This window comes from Podarcis raffonei, chromosome 11 (assembly GCF_027172205.1).
Source record: "Podarcis raffonei isolate rPodRaf1 chromosome 11, rPodRaf1.pri, whole genome shotgun sequence".
Lineage (NCBI taxonomy): Eukaryota > Metazoa > Chordata > Lepidosauria > Squamata > Lacertidae > Podarcis > Podarcis raffonei.
The window spans coordinates 61,021,604-61,040,108 of record NC_070612.1 but is presented as its reverse complement, the minus strand read 5'-3'; the positions used below and the strand labels follow the sequence as shown (position 1 = coordinate 61,040,108).

Sequence of the window (18,505 nt, the reverse complement as noted above, 5' to 3'; positions counted from 1 at the left end):
TTTTGGACATTCACAGGGCTGCGGGGAAACTCGTTCTTCTCCCATGTGCCCACACTCAGCCATTTTCATCACTTCTTTTAAAAAATAAATCTCTGTATACAAAATAATAGTGCTTCATTAATATCCATATTTTGGGGTTCCTCAAGCGGTGCATTATCTTGAGTATATCTCAGTAGAAAAAGGCAGGGTGTAAATGATACACATACATACATAGAAATGTTAGGAAAGAAAGTGCAGCTCTTTGTAGAATAAAATATACGTACATGGGAGATATATGGGGTCATCAAGGATTGATCTAAAGGAGTTCTGTGATGTAGTTCAGTATTTTGTGAACATGTATTTGTAGTACGTTGTAGATCCTTCATACCTTGATGCTAGGATTTTGTGAAACCTAATGAAACACCTTGTTAACTTTGCAATATTCTTCCTTCATTGGTAAATGAACCAAACCACTGATCCATGCCATTTAAATGTGGAATGCTGAAGTGAACTTGAAACACGGAGAGACGGGTTGTTCTCTTGACAGTAAACTAGTTGTGTTTAATGGAATGAAACACTTATAATGACTTCTTTCACAGGTCATGTTCCATTGAAAATTACTGACAGATTGTCACAAGTTAAATATTAGCCATCCTTCTTAAAATTTGTTTTTCAGGGGAAATGAAAGGGGGCGGGGAGAAGGATTTCTGGGGGAAACTTCACTATTATAATTATAACAGAACCCATTTGAGATGAAACTACTTTGTCACTGTTCACATTCCAGAGTTTTTATTCCAAGCTACACATATAGAAACATTTAATGCCCCCTCCAGAAATACTGCTCTTCACTGAAATGTTTTGGCTGGAGTTCTCTGTGCAGCTAAATGCCACTGGTCTACGACTCTTTCCTTTTTTCTGGTATACTTTTACATAAAATAGGTTAGAGTCTACCTTGAGTATCCCGAGATCCCCTTCTCCTTCTGTTTGTGCCGTGCTTCTCCAGCCTGGGACTGGGGCTTCTTCAGTGGACCAGGGCCACCAACTCCTGAGTAAAGGTGGCCAGGAGGCAGAGAAGTTTGGAGGGGAGAGAAGGAAGGGGTCTTTCTTCTCTGAGGGCAAAGGACCAGAGAGAAGTTGTTGAAGAAAAGGAAAAGGTGAGGTAAAAGATTGGTATCTACCATCATCAGTAGTATTGATAGTGCTACCTTAATGGTGATTATAATAATATAAACTGGGAATAGAAAGGAGAAGACAGGGTGAGAAGTTGTTTGCTGTACCCGCTCTCAAGGAGGCAGGGGCAGCATCTTAAAGAACACAGTGTTAAACTCTAATTAATGTATCATTAGAATGAGAAATGGGCAGGTGAAGAAAGGGATTTAGAGTAGGAGTCGGCATACTACAGCCCCCGGGCTGGATCAGGCCCATCTGGTCCTAAATCTGGCCCGCGCCGTGAAGCTGGAACCCGCCACGAAGCTGAGACTCCCAGCGATGACAAAGGGAGGAAGAGGCCAAGCAGTGGCAGCTCTGCCAAACAAACGCCAATCAGTGGCGTTTGATTGGCAGAGACGTCCCCGTGCCGCGCTGGGGTAAACTAGGTGTGGCAGAGCTACCGCCGCTCAGCCTCTTCCTCCCGTTGCCGCCCTGGTGCTCCTGTGGGCCAGAGAGAAGAGCGGATGAGCTCACTCTTTCTCTAGGCAGGGAGGAAGCCTGTTTCGTGCCACCGCCGCCAGCCCTTCGGCGAATGAGGCAGGTGGCAAACCGAGAAGGCAGCTGGGGCTGGGGCTGGGGAGGAGCACTACTTGCCCCCCTCGCAGTGTGCATAGGAATCAGATGATAGAGATAGATTAGATAGATAGATAGATAGATAGATAGATAGATGATAGATAGATAGATAGATAGATAGATAGATAGATAGATAGATAGATATAGTTATACATCGGGTTAGATGTGCTTCAGGTTGAACACTTTTGGGTTGCGCTCTGCGGTGACCTGGAAGTAACGGAACGCGTTACTTCCGGGTTTCGCCGCTTGTGCATGCGCAGATGGTCAAAATGACGTCACGTGCATGCGCGGAAGCAGCGAATCGCGGCACGCGCAGGCATGGGTTACGTTCGCTTCAGGATGCGAACAGGGATCCAGAACGGATCCCGTTCATATCCAGAGGTACCACTGTATATAGTCCGGCCCTCCACAAAGTCTGAGGGACAGTGGACCGGCCCCGTGCGGAAAAAGTTTTCTGACCCCTGATTTAGAGTAATAGAGATGGACAGAGAAGAATATGGAAGTAAGTTTGGAAGTAAGAGGGAAACAATTTAAAAACTATTTGTACATATTGACCTGGATCAAAGAACTACCAAACTGTATTTCAAAAATGTCAGCTGTCCATCAGCTCCCTATTTCACATTGTAAACTGCTTTTGACGTTGGGGTGTTTCAAAAGCAGTTTGTGAGAGGACATTGGGATCTGTTGCTGAAAGCGGGAAAATGTTGCAAAATAAAATACCTCTCTGGATCACGGCCACTGTGATAAGCAGTTAGTATAGGTGACCCCAGCTGAAACTGAATGGCTGTAGTTTACTTAGAAGCATAGAATTGGAAGGGTCCCAACGGTCATCTAGTCCAACCCCCTCCAATGCAGGAATCTCAGCGAAAGCATCCATGGCAGATGGACAGAGGTTAAATATACAAGGTTTAATTTACTGCATGTGAGTGACAGCGGCTGACCATTAATTACAGTCTTATGCTGAAATGTATGTAAAGCAGGAAATAAATCTGATGTTGGCTCCATAAAGACATGTAGAGTAGATTGTGATGTCAGCAATCAAAGGTACAAACAAAATTTTGTAATAAATAATTTCCATTTTAAAATAAGGATTTCATTTTTACTTATTATGTAGACAGCACGCTTTTGGGGGGCGGGCAGGGCTAGCAGAAATCCACTGGACTTTTTAAAAGGGGAGTAGTAAATTGGAACTTAAATAAATTGATGGCTGTTCAGCGCTCCCCTTCCCTCAGTTCTGGAGGTAGTGATAATTTGTCTTTAAATGTGTTTGTGTATCCTCATATGCATACACACATACATTTATGTGTGTGCATACCGCACACCGTTGCCACATACCCCTATTTATGTTGCATACAAGTGGAGCCTTGCACTTGTGCTTGTTTATCACAGAGGGAAATGTAGCAAAAATGTAAGAACCAGGTATGCAGCGATGTTCCAAAAAATACAATTTAGCACAAGAAGTGCTGAACCTCAATTTTTAGCAGTGACACTTTAATGATAGGAAGCCTGCAAAATTATTTGCTATCAATTGTGAAGGCAATAACAAGCCTTGGTGGTTTTTCACACTCTCTGTGTTAAGTGCTTTCAGAATGACAGCGTAAACTGTGTTAGAGAACTCCAAGGAAGTAAAACTGATTAAAATGTTCATGCTTGAATGGTGCTGATGGAATAGTTCATTTGGACTTTCCCTACCTCCTGCAGCTCAAGCTGAAATATTAAAATTCAGTGGATTTAAATCTCTCTCCCCTCAGCTCAGGGAAAAAAAACATTACATTTTAATAGGTTTTAAACTCATAATTCACTGGTTTGGAGCAGTACTATTAAATCTATTTAAATATTACTTGTATTACTAAGGAAATGATTTAAATGATTTTGCCTGTACTGTTTCTCTCATACATATATATATATAGTATACATATATGTGTATAATTTTTAAAACAGTCTGGTTTAACCTTTAAGCATTTTGTTTTATTAATAAAATTATATTAATTGCTTTGGAAAATTAAAAATGTGTTAAAAGTGAATGGCAAGCTTTAGAATAATAAACCTTTTAGATTGCATATAATTAGTAGATTTAAATTTTTTCTCATTAATGCTTTTGATGTAAAAACAATCCATTCTGTGTTTGAGATTGAAATGTCTCTGCATTCCTCATTTCCCAGTATTTTTCTTTATTATTTTTAAAGAGTGGGCAGCACATTGCTTAAAGCTTTTTGGAATATAATGTTTATTCTTTTGATTAGTACTTAACGTGCCACCTCCTTTCTATGTTTTCTGAGATATTTGGGGTTGAGAGGGAAGTGGAAATCTCTGGATAGCCATGTGGCACAGATAAGTGCATACAAGTTCTAATAAAAACTTAGCATCGGTGCATGCTATTATCCCCGTGGCGCCACTGGTCCATGGCTCATGCTGCTAAATGCTAATGCATTTTTGCACTGGTGCTGAACGCAAGGAGGAATTTCTGACTGTGTGAAGGGGCTGCTTTTTGCCTTTCAAATGAGTTTACTCTTTGGGTCTTTGATCTGAAACAAAGGTTAAGATATAAGGGCTAGGCTTTGGGATGGCATAATTTGGCGCAGCTCCACTGAGTACCTTGATTTATGCCAGCTAAGAGTGCCTCCTCCTGAATCTACACAGGGAAGAGGATTTGACTGTCCCCGTTGATTCTGAACGTTTTGATTTAATGCGCAGGGAGGGGAAAGTCGCATTTTCTCTGTAAATTATGGATGGTTACAATTTCAGTTTGTTTAGTAAAGTCATTCCCACCGAATGTGTGCGTGTTCAGAGCTGCCAACCTCTGAGAGCCGGGGAGGGTGTTGTATAAATTAGTAATAGACTGTGACCTCTGTGCAGCAATCACTTATTTTTCTGGCTTTTTATTGTTTGATCAAAGGCTCTGCCTACATTAAGCTGTGCTCGGAGCTTAAAGGCTGTAAAACAAATTGGCCACCTGCTGTATACTGTATACAGATTGCTATGGCGGGAAGGCAGAAGAGGGGTTGACATAATGGTGTGTCTGTTTCATGTTGTCTTTTGTTTCATGTTTTAGGAAACGCTGAAATATGCCATATCTTATTTAATCACAGTGTGAAACAGGTGCAGTGGCATGGCTCAAAGTGTCTGCAGTTGGATATTATACTGTCCTATTTGGAGATTTTAAATTAAAGTATGAAAATTTCACTTGGTGCAGTAGCTTAGTACACTGCCTAAATAGGCTTAATGAATTCTTGGTGGATCATAGTACTTGTCATGAACGGTTTCCCCTCTTCATCCCCTGCTTCAGTCTTGCCAAAATTACTGGGAATAAGACTTCTGACTAGGCTCTGCACATAGTGATGCTAATTCAGAAGAATTCTGGTTATCAGCCATTTTCCCAGGCAAGACAGTTCCAGGTCTTCTCATATTGGGGCGTGTTTTGCTGCATTTCAAAGGTAGTCTAAATGAACAATATAATACCTGCTTTGATGAAATTTCATCCACTGGGAAAGTTCTTTATTATTTTTCCAGGCCTTTCTCACTCGTTGCCTTTGTTTTTGCCACTGCTCTTGTGCTGCTTTTGTACATTTTACCATTTGTTTGTTTGTTTTGTTGTATACATTAGTTTTATTCATTTTTATTCTTGTTGTAAGCTAAACTTGGTTATAGGAGGGCAAAGTAATCCTGCAATGAACCAGTAGGGTGGATGGTTTTGGTCTGACGAATATTGCAAAGCCTAACGTTTAAAATGCAGAAATACTAAAAGAAGAAGTGGGCACAGGATTATTCAATCCCTTGGCCATTTTGACGGTTCACAAGGGATGTGTGAAGGGAAGCAAAACTCTCTGGGGAAAATGGCAGACTGCTTAGTTGGTTCGTTGTTACAAGTGGGAAGATGCACCCAATAAGTTAATTTCCTTTCCTAGTCAATACATATGGGCACACCCTAGTTACTCGGGTGAGTGTAGGCATTGCAGAAGCTCTTAATTATCATTTTAATGTTGTTAGCTGCTCTGGGCCCAGCTTTGGCTGGGGAGGGCGGGATATTAATAATTAATTAATTAATTAATTAATTAACCAACCAACCCACATATTGAGAGCCATTGGCAGTTAAAGTGACTATAGATGTGTTGTTCTCATATCTTTGGCCAGTTGTCCTTTGCACCATGCTAATTTAGACACAAAGATGTAAAATTAGAATTACCATGTTTAAATAGAAGTATAATACATCTCACCACAGTGGGGAAGACTGTGACTGGTGTGCCTGCTTAGTCTGCTGTCCAGTTGTTAACAGTTGATGGACATATTTAGGACCTTCCTATACAGGACACATGTCCACTGGAATTCAAGCCATGGCAAGTCCTCACATGAGTGATGGATTTGTCCTGCTGGCTCCAAAAGTGTGTTATATGTTTAAAGAAGACAAAATCTTAATGGATAACAAGTAAAATCCAGTCTGTATTAGGGGAGGGGAGGTAATAGCCAGCATCATATGAAACCTATTATGTCTTGTTCAACATCAATGGCTGCCTTCTAAATCTGTGATTTCCCTCTCTTGCTAATGCTCATCAGACTTGTTTTCCTGAAAGAAGACATGCTACTGACTTTTCCTCGTACATTTATTACTCAATGATAAAGTCCAAGAGGTCAATACTAGTATGGGAGGCAGGAGTAGTGGTTAGTCTATGTGTTTTAACCCTGCATATTTAACATACCAGCTCATGTTATAAGGAATAGGATTTTTGAAGTGTGTGTGTGTGTGTGTGTGTGTGTGTGAGAGAGAGAGAGAGAGAGAGAGAGAGAGAGAGAGAGAGAGAGAGAGAAGGAAGCAGGATTTGGGGTGAGTGAAATGGATCTTGGCTGCTGATTTACTGTTAATTTAATATTAAGGATTTCTATGTCTTGATATTTTATAATTTATTTTTTCCCTTTCTAGGTTTTGTAACTTTCTAGGTTGCTTATTTCTCTTTCTCCTCTAATTCTATTTCCTCCACTTGGTAGCTGCTTTTGTATGCAGTGTGACTTGAATAGTATTACTAATGAGAATATTTTAATTGGATGTTGCCTCTATTTTCCAGGCAGCGTTGAAAGGATATACATACAGCATGCATGTGGGCTGAGATATAAAGTGAGGTCTTTGAGAGATTAATTTGTCAGTTAACATTAGAAATGTCTCTGGGTTGGAGGAGGATGTTAGGGCTGTTTGGATAATGGCAATGAGCTTTCAGGGTCTGTAAGGGGAAAAGCACTAGATTACTCTGGCATGGCACTGCTTGGATGATATCCAGTAGAAACCTGAATTCTTTCCAGGAAAATAGGCTTCTGAATGTGCTGACTCTAACAAGAGAACATTAGAAGCTAATTTGTCCATGGTTTATAAGCACATTGTGCTTTTAATTTGATCCTTTTTAGATACGTAGTTGGGAGATTTAAGCTTGCCATCAATATTTCATATCTTAGTTAGGAAATGGTAATGAAATCAATGGTAAACTTTTTTTTGACTCCCTCCATGTTTTCCCACTTCCCCTTTAAAACACACCAAGTCAGGTTGATTCTCATTTTGTATTATGTACCTGGAGATTAATACCAATTACATGAAATGCCATAGATATTTATTAATAGACGAATTACCTGAGTTTCTGGTCAAGTGCTGTGTGTGTGAGAGAGCAACTCTACCTGCTTTTAAAAAACATTCTGAAAGATTGGGCTCATGTTTCTGAGGTTTTTAAAGCCTCCTACATTCATATGATTTGTTTTAAGGGAAAGCTTGGGCGTTCCTTTCAGGTTACAAAATGTGAAGTGAGAACTGGTCCTCAGCTCAGAAATCCTGATTAGGATATTTGATTCCAGAAAAACAATTAAAAAATGACTCCCTTGATTTCACTTGCCATCTAAATTACAATTAAATAATAAAGGTGATATATTGCTATCCCATGTTCAAGAGTTCACATATGCTTGTTGACTGGATATTATTTGAATACCTTTAAGATAACTGGTTTGGTATAACTTCGTAGTGAAATAGTAGTGCCCAAAGGACTCTCCCCAATTTATGATGCCACACTCCATTACAGAATATATTTGCCTTGGTGACACTATTTGCTTAATTTGTAATAGCTAGCCAGATAGTTGGAAGGTAGGATAGCATTGAGTATATAATTCAAGTCAATGTTGCATTTCCTTGAAAATGTTGGTGATTGCTAATGATCCAATCATAAATGAATCTGGTTCTTTTTTTTTTCTAAGAAAGAGTGAGGCCTCTAGAACCCATTGGGTGCCTTTTCAGAATAGATGCCTGTCTAGAGCCTCCGCATCTCAACCTACTACAGTATCTCCCTTCCCTTTTTACAGACTATGTGCAGGGCAGGAGGAGAGGATACCACGACACACAGGTTGAGAGCCTGGGTGCAGGATGCAGTGATCCTCCTTCTGTATGTGATGAATCCAAGGCATCTGGGCATTATGGGAAATGCAATTCTTAGATTATCTGAGATATCCTTGGTAGATTGAGAAGACAAATAATAAAGCCAGAAAGAATAGACCTTTGTCCTACCGTGTTTTAAACTGCACACATTGGAAGTCGTGTTTGCATTGGAAGCCCTTGTTGCCAATGTCAAGGGGGAGCCCAGGTGACAGCAGGATGGGACAGAATTATTGGATCACATTTTTATTAAATATTTTCTTGGTTTAGAAAAGCTGTGCATTGTCTCTTTTTCAGGTTGTGGAGCCTTTTCTACAGATCAGTTACATTTGATATGTTGTATACAGTATGAGGTTGCTGAAGAAGGGGGGAGAGGAGAGGTGGGATGGTGAAACTTATATTTTTTTCTATAGTGTATGTGTGGGGTTTTGTGTCAGCATCAACCGGGTAGGTTCTCTTCCTATTCACTTAATATATTTCCTTGGTATTGAGAGGGATTGGGGGCCCCAGGATGTGGTTGGTTGTCTGTGTTTGGCTGCAGTGAGGTTTGTTCGCGTTCCTGAGGGGGGTGATTGTTGGGTCAAATTAGCCATATTGATTTGTATGCTGTCGGTGGATTCTTCTTGTCTTGAGGGGCTGTGTACATGATAAAGGGGAGCCATACTGGTGAAGGCATCCTCTTCTATTTATCCCAGCGTCAGTTTCAGTTTATTGGTTAGCTTTTCTAGTATGGCTGTTTCTCATATGATTTGGTACCACTGGTCCATGTTCACTCCTGACAGGTCTGGCTATGATGCTTCTGGCTGCTGAGAGTAGGCGTGTTGTAAGCTCTTTATAATGTGAGTGGACATTATCATCTTGGAAAACGTTCAGTACGGCCAGTTCTGGGGTGACTTCTAATACTTTCTTAGTTATTTTGCATATTTCTTGTAGGACAGTTGATTGGATCACACCTCTCAAAGAAACATCTTTATTTTGAAACGTTCACCCTGTAACACTGATGTGGCCTCAGTATTAATTTCAGTTTGAGCAGGAACTGTTGGTTTATGTTTGCAACTTTGTCACAGCACTCCTTCTGTAGCTAAAGTTCTAGTTTTAATCTGAGCAGAAGTCGAACTAGGATAATCCTTCCAACGGTTTAAAACCAAAAGTTGCAATAAAATAACTGATGCAGCTGGTTGTACATCTAATTTAAATCCAGGGTGAAACGGTGGGGGTGGGGTGGGGGGATGGTAGCTTAATATATACCGTTTTCAAATGATAAATTTAATTGAAAGGTAATAAGATTTGCACATAGTACAGTGTTGCCTATTTACATAATAGGCAGGGGTAAGTCTTGGAGTTTTGATGTGGTGTTTTGTTTCTGAAATTTGGTGGTGGTAATGCAAGTTGTTCCTGCCCCTTTGTAAGCATTATTATGGGCTTGAACACACACACACACACACACAGAGAGAGAGAGAGAGAGAGAGAGAGAGAGAGAGAGAGAGAGAGAGATTGCTTAAAGAGCATAGTTTGTGAAAGCTGATTTCAGAGTCATTTTGTGAAACTCAAGTAAAGGGGTGGGGGGCAGGGGGAGTGGGCTATTGTCTGGGCAAGTGTGAACTGAAGCAGTTCCCTGTTAGGATAGATTGAGCATGACACATTTCTTCCCTTTACCACTGTATCCTGCCCCCCCTCCACGATTCTCACTCAGCAGCATCAACAAACCATCCACCCCACAATGGTTAGTATAGTAGAAAGCTTGATGCAGCCTTGGCTGAGGTCAAGCACTCCAATTCTAACCTCTCAAGGGCTTTCTCTATGTGTTGCCAGTGTACTGGTAAAAATGACTTTAAACTCTTGTCAGCGCAGTTACTGGTGCATGCATCACAGTCCCACTCAAATAAACCTGTCACAACACAGAGTCAGCAGCTAGAGAAGAATACAAGGGCAGGCCTCTAGCTTTTCATTCGAGCATCACTAAACGTGCACAGAGTGCCCAATTATTTCAGCATTATTGAGCAAGCCTACAGGAGGACCCAAGCTTTGCTACATTAGATTTTCTTTAGTAATTTGCTCAAGTACCGCTGAGGACACTTAAAGGACTTAAAACGGTAGCTGCAACCAGTTTCCTTTTCTGGATTGTTAATTCAGGTTTCCTCTTTCAAATTAACTCTCACTGCACGCTGCGCAGCAGCTCTAGGAGAACTGTTTAACACTAATTTTCTCAATTTTCTCCCTTTTTTTGGTGCGTGCGCAAAACTTTATTGCTGCTTTCATTGTTAACTTGTGTGTTTTGATTAGACATGTGTATATATGTGTGTTACTGCTCCCGGAAGAGCTGCTCTTGAAAGGCCAGGCTTATCATTTTGGTTTTGTTCTCTCCAACACTGCAGTTTAAAAATAGCTTAATAAAGTTCATGATGTGCAGCCTTCATCACTGTCCTACCCCCTAATTTTCCAGACATTATAGGACACAGTGCCACTCTAGATGTTTAATGGACTACATTTCCCATCATCCCTGGCCATTGGCTGTGCTGGCTGGAGATGATAGGAATTGGGAGTCCCAACAGCATATCGGAGGGCGGTGCGTTGGCTACTCTTGCAGCAAACAATTGTGTATTTCAGCCAATTTCATTTATCAAATGTCTCCACCTGCACCAAGATGCTGTACTGTCTTTAATTATTTTTTGTGAAGCAAGGCCATTGACTGGTTGACAGCCCTTGAAGATACACGGGCGCAGTCCAGTGCACAGTTAACTGCATTTAAATCTCCCCTTCCTGGAACAAATTCAATATCTGTGTTTAATTTTTCACAGCAGCAGCAACTCCAGGCCCAGCACTTGTCACATGGACACGGTCTCCCAGTGCCTCTCACTCCGCACCCTTCAGGATTGCAACCACCAGCCATCCCACCTATTGGCAGCAGCGCTGGCCTCTTGGCCTTGTCGAGTGCCCTTGGGGGCCAGTCCCATCTCCCCATCAAGGATGAAAAGAAGCATCATGATAACGACCACCAAAGAGGTAGGCGATGCTTCACTGGCCTCCGGGAAAGAAGTTTGCCTTTTTTAAAATATACAGCCTGCCTCTTCATGGAGAGGGAAGAGTGGGTAACAAAAGATTTGGTGAGCATGCAAGGGCAAGAGTCATCTTGGAACTCACGGAAGGTTCAGCAGCCTTAAAGAACTGAACTCATTCTGTTTTCATGTCACCTATTCATAGAATCCCCTCGGTGGAACATGTGCATGGTTGGCATGGTAGCATACATCTCCTTTCTTTGAAAGCCTTTCTTAGAATCCACATTTTCCATATGCCCTTTGGCTTGTCTCCCAAAATTTATTCCCTACTGTAACCAATCCCGAAGCACATGTAACTGCATTTGCCCACATTATTCCCTCCCTACCCTTCTTTTGCCCATCTCTATTATTTTCATACTCCCAGCTTCTTGGGGGCAGAGATCTATTTCTTTTGCACCCCAGGGAGGTCACTTCAGTGCTGCTAACACAGCAGTTTGACTTCACCCCCGGAGGTGCATTCCATTGCTTCTCGAGACAGGTGGATGCCAATAATTCTGTAAGGCACCATGAGTCAGGTGGCTTTCAAATTTCAAAGGGCTGTCCCACAGACAATGGAGCAGAATTCTGCCCTCTGGAAAAACAGGGAGCAACTAGAACCAGTGGATGGAAGTTGCAGGGAAGCAGATTTCTGATCAATATTAGGTGAAACCTCCTAATAAGAGCTGTTCAGCGGTGAAAGGGATTCCCTCAGGAGGTAGTGGAAGGTTCACGTTTGCAGGATGTATTTAAGGAGAGGATGGGCTGTCATTGTCCAGGATGCTGTAGTTGCATCCTGCACCACAAATCCTGCATCTGCGCAGGGGTTTAGAGCACATGACCTCCAAGCTCCCTTCCAACACTTTGATTTTGTGATCTGCTGATAGCACTATATTGCTAAACCATGGTATAGCATTGCAAGAACAAGCCTGTATCAGCCTTGGGCGGCACACATCTCCTTTGCACAAGGAGGTTAAAGGCTTCAGCCTTTGATTTAGAACGGTCTAAATCAACTATTAGTTCTGATTCTTGTTAGAAGAGTTAACTTGATTCTCTTTGGTGTTAACTAATAAAATAACAAGCCACCGCTCCATGAGTGTGAATATCACAGAGAATAGTGGTTAGTTCTAAAGTGGAAATATTCAGCCTCATTTTGTGTTCATAGTAGGATCGAGAGGGAGGGCTATAAAGCCAGAGGTTAAGCATTATATTTGGGTAAATAAAAATAATATTCTATGTATAACCCTTGATTTGGATGGTGTATAGATGGCAATGTTGGAAGTGTACTCTTGTTGGACTTAAGAAATTTGCTGTGGGCCATAATGTTAAGAGATAAGGATTGAATACAGTGTGCTTTGCTCCTATCTCTTCTCTTTGAAAAGCAAATATTTAGCTATACCTTGTAGCGTAGATTCCTACATTATTGCTATAATATTTATTGCTAGAAAGTGTCGGTAAGCCAATACTATATTCAGATGATAAATTCAGTTTATAAAATTAGTTGCACAATACAGGTGTCAATAAGAAACTGCACATATTAGATTATATGTGTGTTATTTATTTATTTTAGCAGGGATTAGGTTTGGGGGGGAGGGTAAAGAAATGCATAATTTGATGTAAGCTAACATTTCTCTCTCTCCCCCTCCCCCTTGTCTTTCTCGCCATGTTGGTGCTTCTGTTGTGCATGAAGATAGAGACTCCATAAAGGTAAGACGCCATTTCACAACTGGAAGGATTAGCTTAGAAGAAATGCAGTACTTTTTATTGTAGTTGAAGTAAAGCAAAGGAGGTGTTGTGATTGTAGCGAGATATAATCTGTATTGATTATCAGAGTCTTGGGTCAGCTATTCCAAAGGTGCTACATATAAAGACAACCTCAAACGGTCCCACGATAATGATCAGTAGCTGCTGTGAGAACTATTTATGTGTGCTTTGCTTGTTGGCTGATTCCTGAGAAATACATCCTCCTCTTCTTATCAGGAAGTTTTCAGGATGAATGAACTGATGCATGCTGGCTCTTTTGAGAGGTTTTGGGTTGCAGGGGAGACAACACACAAGGGATCCTTCCTGCTTCCCCAACTCCTAAATCCCAAGAGGACCTTCGTTCCAATGTGCAGCTCTGTAGCAGAGAGAGAATTCACTATGGGCTTGTCTCCCATCTGTTAAATGGTTGTCTGGAGTGACTCCCATAATTCTGAGCCTAGTAATGAATATTTTCACTGGAATTAGTGTTGGTGCCTAGAGGCTTTTTGATATTTTAACACAAATTAGCTGTACCGAAGCATGGCCTTTCGGATCTTTGGGTATGAAAAGCATCCTAAATGTGAGCGCTAATCTGTTGTCAAGCAGAAACTAAGACAGATGTCTTTCTAATAGCATTCTCCAACTCAGGTTCTAAGTTGGTATGCTATGTAAAATAGAATATTAGCGCTGATGTAATAGCCCAGAATATAATATGCTTTGTATTTTTTTATTTTTTTGGTATAACAAAAATTATGCCAACTAGCCAAAAACAGTTTAATGGCTGCTTGTATGACACAGTACAAAACAGATTCAATTGATGATAGTAGAAAAACCAAATTAAAATAGACAATAGTCTTGTCTATAACATGATAAAATAACTTCAGCCAGAAAGTAAATTAAAAGCTATTCTAAACAAAAAAAGTGTATAAATTAATTCTCTAAAAGTCATCAGTGAACCAGCCAACTCCCACAGCATAAGGTTGGTCAGTACCTGACCACTCCTGAACATTTCTGGACGCGTATGAAATGCATTTATTCCCTGCTGCCAAAACTCTGGAATAGACACACATCCTGAATGGATTTTTTGCTATTCATGAGCTTCTCATGTATTTCTAGAAGGGGGTTGGAACAAGGCTGGCATAGAAACTGCTCTGCCATCCTCTGGTGCAGGAGTAGCCAATGGCCGTGCCATACAGGTGCTGTTGGACTCTAGCTCCCATCAGCCTCAACCAGCATGGCAGTTGGTCATGGATGATGGGAGTTGTAGGCCGGCAGCAGCTGAAGGGTGTCTGCTGAATACGACTAGCCTGAGGATTTCTCTCAACACTAGAGTTGCAGGAGTGGTGGTGGCAGATGATCCCTTGCCTCTTTCCTACCCCAAATATGACTGGAAGCCTGCTGTGCTCAAGCAGAGTACCAGAACACTCCATATTCAAGGTGGAGGCATATCAGTTGATGGTCCATGAGCTTGGCAGGTGCTTATAGGGAAAGCTAGAATACCTCCACTTCTCAGTGGCTTCAAGCTGGACAGAGATTGCATGGGGTAGGTGTATGTCCTAGCAACCATAAGGTTTTGGCTAGCCATCCAAAATTAGTTGACTCCTGACTCAGAACCTGCTAAAAAGAAACCATACCTGGGCATGCTCCAGCAATGTTTTCACACCCCAAATAGAAGGCTGTGGTTCCAGGCTGAAGTGCTACTTTTCTCCATCCCTACTGTGGAGAGGAGTTGCACAGGGACAGCACCACCACAGAGAGGAAAAAGCAGCCTTCACCATGCTCTCTGTTCCCACTCACCTCAAATGGAAGTAAGATCAGGAACATCAGCACAACTCTAAAGTTTTGCTGTGTTCATTCTTCAAAAAAGATCTCACAGGGCTTTCCGAAGATGCTCAGGCTTCATTAAATTCCCACCCATCTACCCTGTTCAAGAGAAAAGGTGGCTTAAACCTGGAAGCAGTTGTTTGCTTTTTTGCACATTATTTGTAGTTGATGCATACTTTCAGATAACCATGAAGCATGTAAGCAAGAAGGCACTTTCTAGAGCAGGGATGGGAAACCTATGGCACTCCAAACGTAGTTGGACTCCTATATCCATCAGCTCCAGCCAACATAGCCAGTGGCGAGAGACAGCAGACGTTGTAATCCAACAGCATTTTGAAGACCACAGGTTCCTCACCTCTGATCTAAAGTATATAGGACTTAAGGTTTTATGCAAAAACAATCTTGAGCAATTGGAAGTGTTCCATACTCAAAGCCTTTTGTCTCCAGTAATGACAGTGAAGTGCCAGAGTGACTTCAGGTTTGCAGTTAATGACTCTAAAGCTTTTTCCTATGTACATTTCATAGTAAGTTTTTTTTCTGATGTGCACAGAGACACACTCCCAAGTGCAATGTTCCTAACAATACATGCATAAGACGCTACTACTAAAAACAGAGTTGATCTTGATGTGTTCTTAGATGTGATTTCCAGATATGCATCATTGGTGCAGATGCAATTTAGCATTAAAATAACAGGAAAGCATAAACCTGCATGTATGAAGTCCACCTTGGAGAGTGAAGGAAATGGCTTTATGTTAACAACTATTTTTCTCTCTTTCCTGAAATGGGAGAGGTCTGCAGTCTGAACCCTATCCCAGTCCTCTGCTGGTGCTGTTCACAGCTTTGTCATGTTGCAACAGAGTGAATTTGACCTTGTTCTTGTCACTTTCACAGTTACCCTCAGGGTTCTTAACAGCTGCAAACTGACAAGAACTGTCAGTTTTCCATCTGCAATAATTTTCAGTGTGTGCAGCAGTCGCAGGATAACTGTCTTTCTGCAGACTGAAGAAGCCAGCATTAAATCAGTTTACACATGGTTCAGTTTCCCAAATAATAAGTCCTAAAAACTTACCCCTCAAAAGAAAGGAAGGAAGCCATGTGTATGTATGATATATGTGCCCTACCTTTCTGCCCTAAAATACCCAACCAATTTACTTAATAACTGTTAAAATAAGTTCACCCAAAAAAACCCAGTCCCCAACAAAACAATCCATTTTGTTGTTTTTCTTATTTGAACTATAACAGTACAATAAAAAAACGTAATCCAGACCAGTTGGTCTATAAAGAATTTGATTTTGCCCTTTCTCATAAAACCCTGGGTTCCCTTTAAATGCATTTCCAGTCTCCAACAGAGTCTCTGTAAATCATGGGTTGGGAATAAGATCGAACTGGTGGGCTGCATCCTAAGCTGCCCCCATCCCTGATGGCTCCCACCCTCAGCTGCATGCCATTGTTGCAGGTAGGCAAGGTCACCCCCTAGCCAGTCACTCTCCTGACATCCCTATATGATGCCAGATGACCTAACGTGAAAGGAACAAATCAGGAGCACCCACTGAGAGTGCCCTCCTGATGCTTCCCCTTCTTCCTTTGAAGGCGTGGCTTGGATTCAGACAGGGGGTGCAAAGGAAGAATGCAAGCAGGGAGCAGCTCCACTCGAGAGATGTAGTGGTGAGGTGTCATGGCTGAAGGCTTTCTATGCTTGCATTAGTGTTTCTGCTTTGCATATTTCTGTTGTGATCTTCATGTGTGTGTTTTCCTTATGTTTTAAAGTTGGTTTTAATATGATTGTACACTGATTTTCAGATCCGCTTCAGTGGGAGGAAAGGCGAGGCATAAGCTGAAAAACAGAAATATACAACAAGGACTATATGTGTTTCTCTTGTATTTGCAGCCAGTTTTCATTCAACTAGTAGTTATGGCTCTGTTAGTTTCTCTCTCTGCATGAACCTAACAGAATGCATGGGAGCAACTTGTGATCTTTTGAAGAGGTGCAGTCTTCAGCCATGTATGGTGGCCTTGCAGGGGCAAGCCTCCCATTTCTTGGGACTGCAAAACCAAAAGGGTTGCCCAAGCAAATATAAGGCCGTTTATGATACAGCTTATGGCTGGAAGGCTGCATGTGATTTAGGAAAATAAAAATAAATTGGGCCTGTATACTAGTGATTTAGGACGCTGGTGGTGCTGTGGTCTAAATCACAGAGCCTAGGGCTTGCCGATCAGAAGGTTGGCGGTTTGAATCCCCGCAACGGGGTGAGCTCCCGTTGCTCGGTCCCTGCTCCTGCCCACCTAGCAATTCCAAAGCATGTCAAAGTGCAAGTAGATAAATAGGTACCACTCTGGTGGGAAGGTAAACAGTCTTTCCGTGCGCTGCTCTGGTTCACCAGAAGCGGCTTAGTCATGCTGGCCACATGACCCAGAAGCTGTACGCCGGCTCCCTCGGCAAATAAAGCGAGATGAGCGCCGCAACCCCAGAGTCATCTGCGACTGGACCTAACGGTCAGGGGTCCCTTTACCTTTACTAGTGGTTTGGAGTATAAATAGTCATGGCTATCTCCATGAGTTTTTCCATAATTTGTGAAAGATTGCATCATTACCCAAAGCTTTTAAGTAAATATTTTTTTAAAAAATGTTACTTCTTTTGCTTTACCCCTTCATATGAACACTTAATTGTTTGTTGGTTGCTTTTATGTTTTTTAACTTACTCATCTCTTTATAACAAAGTCTTCCAGCAATTTAACATGGAGAATTTATGGTTAGACAGGGGTTTGAATCTGAATCGTTAACTGATGAATGGCATGTTAACAAATCCTGTGTGAACCATGAATGCATGTGAACGATATTGCAGGATGGCCAGCGTCGCTCAAAACTGAAGAAAGGGCAATAGAGATTAACCAATGAGGTGTGTCATTGTTCAGTAGATGCGACTAATTCACCTGCAATTAATTTGGGGTTACTTTTTTCTAAGCCATTAGGTAGACATCTGGAATGACAGCATGCAAGGGTGCAACTCCTTTTGCACTGATTTATTAGACAGCGATAGCTATAAATAAATGTTTGTCTTGTACAGCCATCAAATCGCAAGTTGGATTGTGTCAGCATCTAGGGCTTGTTGCCAGCTTTGCAAGGTGAAATAGTTTGCTAATTTCCTTAATGTGATCCGTGATGCCCAGAGTAGCAGTTAGTTGCTTGTTCTATTGATCTGCCCTCTCTTAAGTGGCTCCTGGTTAAGAGAGGCTTTTTATGATTGTCTACTGTGTGACTTGAGATGGTTTTTATCAGCCAGAATGTGCCAGTTGCCAGCAGCTGGAGACTGTGTGCTTGTATGAAATAATTTATTCATGCAAGATAATGCTCCTTAACATTTAACAGGTAATGAACGTGACATAAATTTCCTCCTTGCTTTTAATTTTTCCCTTTCCTCTTCTAATGTGCAAACAGGCAGCTCTGGTGCTCTAAATAATAAGTAATTTTTGGCCATCTGTCAAAAGGAAATTTCAATACAAATTTAAATTAATGGTGCCTGAAATTTTTTATAGCTCCTCTAAAAGCCTCTAATGTGCAGAAAATTCTGAATCTGCTGGTAGTAATTAGTGTAGCATGTAATGAGGATGTGGGCAATGTTATGCAGCCCCAGTGTAACGTTTTGATATGGTAGCAAAAGTTTGATTTATACAAGGTTGTGGCTGGGTTTAATTGTGAGAGACGCTTTCAAGTGTTTTCTTGAAGATACAGATTATTAAGCAGGGCAGAT

The 18,505-nt window shown here is 41.4% G+C and overlaps 1 protein-coding gene across 10 annotated transcripts in view; it reads left to right on the top strand.

The window, feature by feature from the left end:
• The window catches only part of LOC128423026 (transducin-like enhancer protein 4), a 129,462-nt gene that overhangs the window by 64,324 nt on the left and 46,633 nt on the right, over nucleotides 1–18,505 (top strand). For 7 of the 10 annotated variants that reach the window (XM_053407685.1, XM_053407681.1, XM_053407683.1 and 4 more), the window contains 2 exons: nucleotides 10,957–11,161; nucleotides 12,881–12,897. In XM_053407685.1, the coding sequence (XP_053263660.1) occupies nucleotides 10,957–11,161; nucleotides 12,881–12,897 (222 nt within the window). The remainder of the gene's footprint in view (nucleotides 1–10,956; nucleotides 11,162–12,880; nucleotides 12,898–18,505) is intronic. The other 3 variants (XM_053407682.1, XM_053407684.1, XM_053407680.1) reach the window with 1 other exon arrangement.